The sequence below is a fragment of the Epargyreus clarus genome, unplaced genomic scaffold (assembly GCF_041222505.1).
Source record: "Epargyreus clarus isolate Ecla_fem2 unplaced genomic scaffold, WU_Ecla_fem_2.2 ptg000015l, whole genome shotgun sequence".
Taxonomy (NCBI): domain Eukaryota; kingdom Metazoa; phylum Arthropoda; class Insecta; order Lepidoptera; family Hesperiidae; genus Epargyreus; species Epargyreus clarus.
The window spans coordinates 2,311,494-2,325,125 of NW_027332223.1; the positions used below are offsets into that span (position 1 = coordinate 2,311,494).

Here is a 13,632-nt window from a genome sequence, read left to right on the forward strand (position 1 = left end):
ATAATTTAAATCTTAATACTATTAGTGACTTGATAACTAGGCTAATTTTTAACGTACGTTATCTATCACAGGCGATCATGCTTAGGTACCTCAGAGTATATTCAAAGTAGTACACAGAACGATAAATGGAGCTGGAGTGTTATTCACAATCGACTGGCGGCCGTGAAAGATTTACAGTACTCTCGTTGCGATGGTGGAGTTATTTCCGACGGAATTCGCCTTGTGGATTCGCTCTGACCGAAATAGTATCATCGATACGGCATCGTATAGCGAGCATTATTTATGTGCGATGAGCGTTGGGTAAGATCGCCTTATTCGCTGACGTGTTTGCTTTTGCTTGCCCTGGTATTTCATTGAGTGCTGTCTTCGTCAATAATACGAAATGTACCATGATTACGTGGAAAACCGTGGAATATATATATAAAAACGTGGAATATATACATGATGAAGGACCAGATCATTTACTTAGATTAAAACTTTAAACACAAATAAACCAAGGAGGCTCCAAGAAAACGAGTGTAAATTAAAAATATTATTAACTTATATGTGCAATTTCTCTAAAATAATCAAATTAACAATTGACGTTGAAAAGAACATATTTTCAACGTAACGATAGTATGTGTGGAACGACTTATTAACTCATTATCGTCAACGAGGTAAATACAAACAGTAGCGGCATTAGTTCAATTATACGAGCAGTGCGCAGAGTAAAATTGCAATTTGGTTCCGTCGGCCCACTTTATCCAATTAGCCATTGATTGCCGGTGGCAAGAGGTCGCGTCGAGGTTGTGTCCGCACTAATTAGGGCCTTAGCGCTTCGCCCACGTGTCCATTGTCCACCGGCTCCACAATCCGAAGCTGTTCACGTGCTCCTACAATAACATGACTTACGTCAATTTTTTACTCTATCTGTAATACCTTTAAGTTCATATTCTTTTGATATCTTCCATCTAACTAACACTATCACTATATGATTATACGCTCGATTACTAGCATAATAGGTTCAGTTACAGTTACGTGCAATGCCTAAACTTTTTCTGGACCCGTCTTTATGACCTAGTCAATTTTTCACACTTAACTACAAACACTTTGATCTGCAAATTAAGAAAACGAGTTGCTATTAAAAACACAGTAGGTACGTACGATAACTATTTTATTATTCGTGACTATTTATATTTACAACAGGTTGATTACCTTAATAATAAACACGAGTGACTTGACCTAATTGTATCTACACAATTGTTTTAAGTATACCAATCTAAAGTTGAAGTATTAGTTACAGTTGTAACTTATATGTCCAGATCAAAATCATTATCAGCACACATGTGTTGAGAGGCACTCAATGGCGTTCCAGTGCATTATTCTTATCCAACATCAAGGTTGAACACATTTGCATACCCGGTGCAAAATGTATAAAATTGATCTATCACTTTACATTATATCGTTTCGTAGAATATTTGGTTAGCCCAATGTTGTTCACGGCACCACGTGACTTTGTGGTGTAATAAAATTAAATACGAGCTTGTTATATTAAAGATACTTATACGGATTATTGTTACTTCTTATTAAAAACTGTAAAATAACTACATAATATTAAATTTTATTCTTCAGTAACAGTTTACTACTTATATGGTAGAATATAAGAAATTTTGTTAATCGTCTGTGTAAAACGTATTCGATGTAGTCGTAATCCTTAGGTAGTCAACATGTAACTGGGTCTACAAATAAATTGTTTATGTTTACTTTAGTTTCTCTATCGCAATACGGTCAGTGGCTGCCAAGAATCAACGGTGGAATTGCCTTAGCTTTACCACTTAGCATTGTTTAGTTTCAGTGTCTATTTTGAAATCTACTACGACTGACACGAGAAGTCAACAATAGTTAGATCGTTCTACTTATACACATCATGTATCTTATGAAAATGCTTCGTCTCTATGATTTCATCGTGTAGTTATACTATTATTTATTTAGTGTAGATAATAGTTATTTTTGTCACTTTTAAAATTTATTTACCTTTTCATAGTACAATTGTACACTATCAAATTAGCTTAAAATGTTTACTAATTGTTTTCTCTGTGTGTTTGTCTCAAGGTTGCGCGTATCGATTGTGGTTAACGGAGCCGGTTTTTAAGGTTTCGCGTGGTATAAAGTAAACACCTCGTGTTTTCGAGTTTTGTGCGGCGTGTGGGCGGCCTTGACAGCGCGAAGGACGTCCGGTGCGCGCGCGCAGAGGGCGTGGCACGCACCGCGCACGCTATTGTGGAGATGATTGAGGTTTTTTTATTCCGCTCCGAGAATCTTGTTTGTGTACTGTTATTTTAGTTATGAAGTATTATTATGGAGTTTTCTGTATCATTTATTACATTTGGACTTGAGTGTTTGTTAAATATAGGTGTGGCGTTAGTTTATTTAATAATTGTCCTTCGATGCACATTGATACTTATTATGTATAAACTGTACGAATTATACGGAAAATAATATGTAGATTAATGTAAACTGTGATCTGCTTTATTATATTCACTTTCTTTTTATTATATTATATAATTTATTGTAATAATCCAATATCTATTCGTTATCGTGTTTTAACATAATTGATTATCTCGTTAATCCGCTTTAGAGCTTAGTTTAACGATCTCCCGTACGTCACTCCGCACGTGACTAATGTGGATCAACTTACTCATTGTTCTCGTAGAAAATGTCAAGGACGCTTTATTCTAATGTACTTATGCACTTATTAAGTGCTAGATGAGCTATAATCACTAATCGCACTAGTAATACTTAGTTACTAATAGTTTGAATGTAATAGATAGATCCATTTATGGTTTAACTCTGGAGACACGACCGCCGCACTTATTTATGCCTAATAACAGCACTGTTGAGCGCTGCTTTGTTCTTGTTTAAAGAATGTGGTAAGAGAGACATACTTTTTTCGGCGCGTTTCAACTTGGTCCTCAGAGGACGCAACGGATCTGACTGATCTCAGATTGGAATCTAATCTTATCTAAGGTTGATGATAGATGTTAATGGCGGGAATAGCCCCACACCATCAGATGAACTCAACATGTTCGTTTTCTACTTCTATATTATAAAAAATAACAAGAATCGCTCCTCTTTATCAACAGATTCTGTTAATGTTTTCCTTGAGTTTATTGATGCGCCTACGCACGTTAAAGTTAACTGTGCGGTGCTCGCAACGAGGTGGCATAAAGTAACACAAGTTTACTGCTATTTTCTTCTTGATTGTACAATATAGGTACATTATTGGGAGTACTGTACCAGTTATGTAATGATGTGTACTTGTATGAGTGTTTTATGAACGACTTTAGCGATTACTATAACCCTTTTACGTAACGGTACGTTTTGGTACAGTTATTCGCTCCGAATCCTACTCATTTTTTTTTCCTTTACCACTAAGCTATTTTTAGAGCTTGGCTAAAATTACTACAGAATTAAACATTTTTAATAAATCAAAATTTTATCCCATTGATGATGAAAATTGTGAATCTCCTTCAAGCAGCGAAACTATTTTCGCAAACAGCCGACATTTATAGCAGGTATTCATGGTAGTGTCGTGTTATTATCTCGATCATTTGGCACACAATGGTATCACAATTAAAGTACCCAGTTTCCAACAAAAGCGGACCGCTGGCGACTGAAAAATGGTTGCACACAAAACAGACCGTTCATTATTGTTTAATTACTACAAACTCATTGTTCGTGATGAAACTGCGGAACGATGGGTTGTGGCTACGTGTCCCGACTAGGGATGAGAGGTGGCGAAATTATCGATATAAATATCGATGTCTCGAAGGTCTATAATATAGATGGACGATACGATATCGGTCGCCGATATGATATATGTAACTATATCTATATAGTCACACTTGTTTTTTGTGTTCTATATTAATGAAGATTTATTAAATCTGTAAATGGAAACTAAAAAGGAGGACACTCTTTCAATTAAGCGCCAGGACTGTGTATCAAATACGTGCTTATAAATGTAGCATAATTTATATGCTCGAGTTCGATAGTGGATTCTTTCATCAATAAAATTCTCTAAGAGCGTTCTATACATAAATTCTGACGGTATCTTAAATTATTCGAATAGATTCAGCGAGCAATATTTATGCGCCAAAAAAACACCTAATTCACCAACTGATATTTATTGCTGAAATATTCTAGGATGCCGCACTTCACGAGCAATAAACACTTTGAATTACGCTATTTTTAATTCGTTGCCCGTTTGCAACAGTAATACATAGCAATACGGTAATCATATTTCACAGTAAGCCGAAATTGAAATTTGCCGTGTTATAGATGGGCTTTTTCAACATTTTTAGATTTCGTCTGGTGAGTTTAAACAAATAATTTTGACTTGAGATATATGAAATCGAACGTAAATAATCTTCCGATATAAGGTACATATCTACAGTCATTACACAAATACAAAGATAGTTGGAAAAGCCAAGCAAATAGGAATCATCATTCATATTTGAATGTAATTAATAATCGTAAGTTAATCTAAAAGGTTCTTTACTGTCTGTATTAATCTTATAATACGTTTCATGATTTCACATTGTTCGTTAACTAAATAAATAAATTAAAAAGAACTCTTACTAACAAAACGTCCGTTACCTTTCGACTTTGTCTCCACAACAGTTTGTACGTTTCGCGAATTGTCGAGCGGTGTTGACAACTATATTTAGCCGACCTGGCGTCCAACCGACCCAGTCCAGTCGGGCGCTCGTCTTCGTGACAAACGGTCATTGTTTATGTTTGTTTATCGTACGCCGATGTAACATATTGTGCACACCGCCAGGCCATTGCTCCTTCAGGTTTACGCAACACGTGGCAAGGAGACGGCGTCGTGGCACTTATCTGACGATAGATTAACGTTCGTCGAACTCGTTGCTCCGATGGCCACCATGTATCTTATATTTTACATTCACCTCGTTCGCACTAATGTCGTTTGTTAACAATTCTATACGAAAGTAAAATATTTTATAGGGGATTAGAGAATCACTTTAAAAAGTACATATTTTAAATTGCAATTTAGTTGTGTGTCGGTCCATTATAAATAAACCGAATATGTCATGCAAGTTAAAACTAATAAACTTAAATATATTGGTTACGTCTAAACTTTTCTCAGTAAATCTAAGTATAAACTTTTTACATTTCGGCATCCTGCAAGGGCCTTCTCTATGGCCCTCAAGTTTAAAACTGTGATCACATGAAAAATACCTCACTACTATGTAAATGTAATTAAGATGACAAGAGAACATCATTAAGTTCTGGTTGAATATATAGCAAACCCCTAAATCATTAACGTTCATGTTTTTATAAAATTTTCTTTAGCAAAATTGGTGTGAAGCCCGGGCTCACCTCGAAAAAAACGCCATATATCGTCGCTTACGAAAATATTGATAGAAGCGAATGTTTGTACAGAGCCGGCTACAATGATAACGATAATTTTAAGAACAAACCTCTGAGGACAATATTTTCCTTTTATCAAAAAAATTGATAGCGGACATTGTAAAGCTCATTACTTTACGATCAAAACAATACCAAAGGCAATTACACACGTTATCATATTACTCGATCTATCGATTAAGAATCTATTTGTAATCATCAATCGAACGACGGTAAGTTAAAAGGTAGATGGGACTATTTTTGATTCACTGATAATATAAATCTACGACACGCTAGATAACCAGTAGCCGTGGAGCTATTACCCGTCTATTTAGGTTAGATGCGATATCTAGGCAAAACGTATAATTTGTATGGGCCGAGCAGAGCTCCGGCGGCCTTGCTCGCAAAGTGAATAATCACGCTCGAGCCCGACATGTCCACAGCAGATTGGATAACAGATTTAAATGTATTTACTAAATCAATTCGCGTCCCCTACAAAAATGTGCAACGCACGATTTTAATCATAACATCCTCATATACTAATGGTTTCCATTACTCAAGAATGTTGCTAAACTTAGATCAACAGTCTAGATCAGATCGATCTAGAAGTTTCCATCAATAACACAATATCACAAATAATTCAGAAAAATTGAAAATAACTTTCTGTATACAAAAGTAAATACATGTTTCATAATGTAAACAAAGGTCGAGTAGTCTTTAAAAGTAGTGATATTAAAGAATATGTAAAACGTATGAAATGGTAAAATATTTATAAACTTATATTGAATTTGTGGTGGTATAACGTATATTTTATTTTGCAACCGCAGCTACCGGCATAATTAATGACATAAAGTAACGGGCTACCATTTATGTGGAAAGGCTTGCGCCGGTTAAGTTTCGCGGAGATATATTTCACAATTACGACACTAAGATCAAGTGCTTGCTAACTACTTGGTATTAAGCAAATGCGATGCAGACCCTGCATATCTAAGCGAAGTTTAGAGCTTAAATGGAAAGATAGTTAAAAGGTTTTTTTTTAATTATTTTCAGCTGTATGTATAGTTTTTGTAGAATTATCATTGTCTGATAGTCTCCTTTAAACAACATTGCACTTTGGACACCAACCCTCAAACCATTATTAATACAAATGAATCCACTGATTCCAAGTTATGCTATTTAACTTAACATTTATCACAATGAACGCTGCATTTACTTCATAGACTCGTAACGTCTCAGACATATGCCGTGCATTTCAAAATATTGTATTGAAAAATATGGTCTTATCGGACATGATACGTTCGATGTCTGTAGATATAAATGGGGCAAAACACTTAACATTTATTACATACCACAAAACAGAAACACTTATAAGAAGAACGAAATGACAACATGATCATGGCTCTGTCAGAAACTTCGCTCTGACGCACGAGACACCCCGAATAATAAAAACTTAAGCCAATTATCTCATATGGGCCCAGCCATCCCATAGGGATATCAAGATGCTGATGATAGATCGATGTAGTAACATTATGATTATCAATGTCGTTAAGGTGGTTATTTTGTCTACTACGAGTATATCTGTAAGTCATGAAGTCTGGTTATTAAAAGTTCCTTAGAAAGGATAATTTGTAAGGTTGTAACAACCTCCTTTACCACTACTATTACCTGCTTGTCTGAATTTCGTTAGCTGATCGAAAATGAACTCAGGATATTTTTTTGGTTACATCACTTCGGTTGACGCAGTTATGTCATTGGGATTTTATTTATTCAGGTACATTATGTTTAATTAATGCAATTACATCACTTCAATCAAAATTAAAATATTAATACTTCTAATACACTCTTTTTCAATGTTAAAAAGCTGCACTGTTTCACAAGTTGTTCCGTTAAGGAAGAAGGGAAAGCAAATTTTTAAGCAATTCTTTAACACACTACTTTTCCATAATATGTATCATGCACAATAAATTTAGCTTAATGTCAGGTCACACGTTCTTATCATTTATGTAAACATTTATGATATAATACGCTTTATTTTACAGTGATAGTTATATGATGTGTTTAAACTTTTGATCGAAGAGATTTATAATTTGACATTGTTCTTTGTTCCAGGTATTCGGCACGGTGGAGTTACCGGACAAGCCGATCATGCTGCCGCCGTTCGTGGAGGCGACGCACTGCCTCGGCTACCACCTGACGCGCAAGGGACGCGCGGTCGCCGACAGGGTGGTGTCCGTGCTCGGGTACGCGTGCCCCGACATCACCTACAGCCCCAGCTTGTACCCCATCACGGCTGCCCTCTTGCACTTCATGCCTGGTAAGTCTTAATATGCTAATCATCTGTATCGCTATTTTTACTTGATCAGACGGATTAGATCAATGACGGAAAACAACTCAGAAAAACTAGAGTATTCGTGTAATGGTAACGCGATTCGAGGTTTGGTAACAAGATCAAAAAGTATTTTTGCATCCCGAAAATAAACCTTATCTTTTCATAATACATAAAAAGTATTACTTGATAACGAAATCCTTCAATGACCTATACATTAACATCTTTGCCAAATACTCGTACCAAGCGAATCTATGATAATAGTGTCAGTAAAGATAGTGAATGTAACGTTGGCAATTTAGCGTCTGGTACCATAAAAATAGTCTGTTTATGAATTTATATTTTTGGCTATGTAAGTGTTATCGTGTCATTGAGAGAATAAAACAGTATCTTACGAAAATATTTTGTTATTATCTCGTACGTAAAGGTCTGGGTGTTCGAAAATTGGAATCTTTTGTGAACGTTTTTTTGTTATTTAATAACAGCAGATAGCTTTATCTTTTCATTGCTACATGCGGAGATAACATTGAATTGTCTTGTGAGAAACTTGTTGTAATTTTCTCTAAAAAGTATGAGTGTTCCGAAATATTTATGAATATGATCGTATAAACCTCTACAAAAACTTCTTTAGAATATGAAATGTATGCACTTGTATGAAATGTATGTATACCTTACTAGACTGGAGAATACATAGTTCCTTAATTACGAATGGATTGCATTTCCCCTTCCCGTTGCTTCCAAATTTTCTACAAAGATTATGAAACTGTTTACATTTATTATAACTTTGTGTATCAAAGCTTGGATACGCCAATTACATTTAGAGGAAGTGAACGAAAACAGTTTGAATGGAAGCTGTTAATTTTACGGGTTGCGGTTACCCCGGTTTATGAATTATGTTTGCCTCGCTCGAAGCTTTATTAGATGTCGTTACCGACATTATGAGGGGAATTCTAATTTAATATCACACGCCTAATAAATACAGCTCAGTACGTTTATGACTCCTTTAGTTTAATTTAAAGAAACATTTTATAGCTCATTAACTAAACGGTATACTTACTCACATCAGTTAAATATGTATATTAATTCCAACCTTTCTTGACCTGACCTTCTGACTTCACTGTCACTTCATTCAAACATGTCTTACACATAGGACAGGTAAAAACTGGTTACATGAAGCATCATACCACTTCAGATGAATTGCAGAGGCGTCACAAAATTTACAGTTGCTCTCGCCTTAATTCAGAAATGAGTGCGGGGGGCGATAATTGAAGTCGGCAATAGGCAAATTGCTGTATTCGCGTCTCCTGACTGGAACTCGGTCGTAACGATTATATCTGATTTTAAACTCTGGATCGTTGTATTAAGAGCTTGTTTCCGCTGAATTACAATTGTTTAGCAGGTCTATTATTTAGGAATCCAAATTGGACTCTTTTACCTTGTAACAAAGTTTGGGATGCGATGTGGCTTGCTACGACCGAGTTGCCGTGATCAAGCAACAAATGGTCTACGACAGTACGCCAGATTTGCATTGCGTCTGTCGTGCCGTCAATTTCATTCGTCTCCGTAGCATGTTTCCGTACAATTGGTTGGAGTGCGACCAGTATGATCCATATATGTACATTTATCATCCTAATATGTCAAGACATATTTCGGGATTATCATTGTCATCCAGTAATGGAATAATACTAAATTGGGACACCTGTGCGTCTCAGTTTATCCGTTTATTACGACACACGTCACTCAGCGGAGGCGGTAATAGGCGGTGTCAATTTGGCCGCCGGATCGCTCGAAAAGTGACAATTTCCTTTAGTTGTGTATGTTATTTCATATATACCTATACGACCTCATCCAATTAAAGAAGTTATGCTGCTGATATCATATCATCTGTTTATGTTTCGTTGCTATTAATATAGTTAGATAATTACTATCGAGAGCAATGAAAACAATGACAGTAAACATTAAATACGCATTACATAAGATATTACGATAATGCACTAAGAAGATCAAATAATATTCTTCAATAGTATAACAATGTAGTTTCCGTGGGACCATTTTATTAAAGGAGCAAATTGCACAGGGGCATAACAAAGACAAATGGACATTGCTATCTAGATGGTATACCATATCCGTGTAATTTAACCGCTCACGTTCCTCGCACCGCGCACTGAAATAGTTCGTGACACTAGTGACGCTCGATCGGCTCACATGTGTTGTTCAAAACATCGAATCAGTTTTACAGTCCGAAATTGTTTTTATTGTTGCCCTCAGCCGTGTGTCAATGTCATTAAGATTATTATTCTCGTACACTATATCGTCCGCGACGCTTGTTTTATTTCGTTATCGTAATCCCAGTTTCTACTGGATCGCTGTCAAGGGTTCACAGTATCGGTTTGTTTTCGTGCAAAAAATGTTGTCATCATTATCGGTTTGTAGTGGTTCCAGCAGCGCTTGGTTATAAACAGGGGCCTCCTGTGTTTTAGTGTGTTGGCCTGCTGCCAAAGCGCGTATTCGACTATGTACAAACATGCAATGTGACCGTTGTATATTTTGGCTGTTTCTTTTAATACATTTGAAAATTTTATTTATTTGCTAGCAACTATTTTATGCACTATACACAGTAAAACAAGTCTCTCCGATAGTATTTTTGTGTAGTGTTTGAATATTTGTAATATTGCTGTAGGTACATTTAGGTACTGTAGGTTCATTTTAACTTGTGGAGTTAGATTCAAAGTAATTACATTCATGGTAGCTATATTTTCGTTAAATAGCTAGCCAATACTTTTGGTACATATACCCGCATTGAATATACAAAATAAAGTCGTTCCTGCTTCGATTTATGTTGAATCGAAACCGAATTCTATTCATCTCACCAACATAAAGGTCAAAGGGTCTCGCAAAAAGCTCGATCGAAATTCCTCATTACATGTTGTTTGTGTTTCTCGTTCATTTTGTGCTCATTCGACTGAAACGTCCATTCCTGTTTTGATTTCATTTCAAGATTAACTGTTTGGCTTAGTTAACTCAACGTTCCCTGTTGTTAATATTTCAAGGATTTTAGGTTGAAATTTATGTTAGGGTTCAATTGTATATAAAAACTTTTTCGGAATTAGTTCGTCATTTACATACAAAATATTTGGTTAATATATTTTAATTTAATTAATAAATTGCCAAGCGCTACTTTTTCTTTATTACTGAAACGAGGCCAGTTGGAACGCTCTCAGAGTCAGGGACTCGAGAGAGCCCTACGCCCTGCACTTCAAGCGTTTACGTAATGCCAAGAAAGGGCTTGATATATTTAAAGTAGCTTTATTTCTGCAGCGTAATATAGCCTCTGTTTTAGCATACTGATTTTTATGTCGTACATGTCGACAAAAAGTGATAAAGTTTCATTTTTAGCTTTATCTTCTTTTTCGTATTTTCCTTTAATACGTTTTCCTAACTTCCACCGAAGTATATAAGGGCTATCAATTTTAATGACGTCTATTCGCGTGCCTTTGTTCCTTAATCGTCGATACCTTGATAAGTATCAGCAGTTAGAACTTTTCTTTTAGCGAACGAAAATGTTTTTTAGTGCGTCGGTCGTTACCATTAATTTCAGGTCTTGATAGTTAAATTGAGTGGTTCATATATTCTTATGCAAGACATATTTTTTACGTTTATGTTCCGGTGATAGTTTTTGTAATTGCAAAATATACTTATTTCGAAGCATTATAGAGACCTCTCAAACATATTGATTTTCAAGATATATTTTCCTTTACATTAAAGGAAAATTAGCCTATACAATAACGAAATTAAGAAACATATACACTCATACTCTGCCCAATAGCGAACATGCTCACAAATTGGATTGTGAACCGACATCGCAATATTCTCCCCCACATCTCCCCCTTGTAATATTTCACCTCGCCCGTCCGCCGCTCCACCCAGCAGCTCGCTTCCAGCTGTAATAAACATCATCGCAGACGCCCGTAAAGTGTTAGATGACACAATTCAGCCTAGACACACCCCGCTATCACATTTCACGAGATGACACCCATTCGACGTCTTGCTGTTTCATGTACGGACAATTGTATCGTAATCTTTGTTCGAGTTTCTCATTTCTACGACAATTATTGTGTTACTTTTTTTACTTAGTTAGCATCTATGTATATTTTTTCTGCAGAATGTTTTGATGGAAAATGATATTTTGGCTAATGTGTGTTGTTTGGTTGATGGGTGTGGTCGTTGCAATTCTATTAAACATAAGCCTCAGCTTAGTTTCTTTCAATTTAAACCATTACAATATTGGATACACTTTTCGTGCTTTCAATGATACAATTTTTTCGCAAACAAAAAATGAGCACTTAATCCATAAAGAGCGACGGAAAAGCGCTCGCTGGTTGGCAACCACTTTTTGTTCCACTAGAGTCACGAGTTTCATTGTGTTTCGTTGCAAATTCTATCTCAAGGACGCTTCTCTCTTTTATTTTTTTCGTCTCGTCGTTCTTGTAACAGGGATTGTCAATTTAAAAGGATAAATTTGACATCGTAACGTGTAAGCCTCTTATGTTGAAAAACAAGCGATTCGGAATTTGATTTATCTCCTTTATATGAAAGCTTATTTTCATAACTAAGTGAAACTGAGTGATTCGCGAATCGTGTAATATGAAAATACACAGAAGACGTCAATTTTATTTTCAGTTGTCTATAGTAATATATATTCTTGTTTGAATTCCTGAATATTCTTGGGCTTTTTGCAAAAGTAATAAACGTATCACAAGAAATGGAATCATATCAATGTATTTTTTATTTGATACGACTTTAAATGGACATATGTATCTCGGCACATTGTTTTCGTCGTTTTCAAAGCGTTGCACGATTCAGTAATATCCTTGCTCCCACATAAAATGTCGTAAAAAAATACTGTGTACTGAAGCGCCCGTATTTTTCGATTTTCCTAGTTCGTGTCTGGAATTTAGACGATGTGTTTCAGTTGAAACGGCTTTGCAAGATATTTAAGGGGCTTTTCTATTGTTGGTCGCATTTTATCCTCTGCGACTAAATAAAATCTCAGATCCTCGACGACTTGATTCACGTTGGCTTACGTAGTATCTCTAAAGTGGGTCAGGTTATAATGGAGTTCCGGAGGAGACTTAAGCGATTTACTCTTGAGCTGTCATCAAAAGATCTGATTACGTGTCTGCCTAAAACGGGTCATTAAGGGGCTTTGGAAAATAAAATTTAGCTTTTGTTTAAAAATTATATAGTGAACGTGATTTAACGAATATTTATTTTCTTCAACAACTTTTTACTTCAACAGTTAATATTAATATTTAGAGTCCTAAATAAACTTGACTATAGCTTTATGTTTTTCTGTCGATATGGTACTAGTCTAAAACCCATTTTTTGGACGTTGGGCTTTTGTTTAGACTTGGCGCTGTCGTTCTTAAATTTTACCTTACAATAGCTCAATTTTAAATTTCTGTTAATGTATTGTTGTTTGATGTTAATGTTTTATCTGTTCGGTGGCGAGCACTATATTCACAAAGTATAAACGCAAAAATCATCTTAGTTTTATAACGTTTCTTGAGGTTCCCTATCGTAAAAATGTTAACTGTCTTCCTAGATCGTTTCACTCCCGGGGGACGTCGTTACAGCTATATGGGTCACGACCTCTTCCACCTTCTATTGCTCTTCTTTAAATATTCCCCTCGAGTTCTATCGAGCGCCATATTAATCTTGCCCCGTCGTCTGTCTGCCGGCTCGCAATAATATATCACGGAAATTAATTCGCTCGGAACTTGCCGACTTTGCACATGTATATGGTTGCTTCCTGGTATAATGGCATATGTAATTTGATGTAAGAGAAAAATGAAATGTAGTGCGTTTGTGATTCTTTTATTTTATGTTAATGTTGT

At 35.8% G+C, this 13,632-nt stretch overlaps 1 protein-coding gene across 9 annotated transcripts in view; it reads left to right on the forward strand.

Moving 5' to 3' along the window:
• Positions 1-13,632, forward strand: part of sky (GTPase-activating protein skywalker) — a 92,374-nt gene that overhangs the window by 42,939 nt on the left and 35,803 nt on the right. For all 9 annotated transcript variants that reach the window (XM_073080295.1, XM_073080292.1, XM_073080290.1 and 6 more), the window contains exon 4: positions 7,519-7,723. In XM_073080295.1, the coding sequence (XP_072936396.1) occupies positions 7,519-7,723 (205 nt within the window). The remainder of the gene's footprint in view (positions 1-7,518; positions 7,724-13,632) is intronic.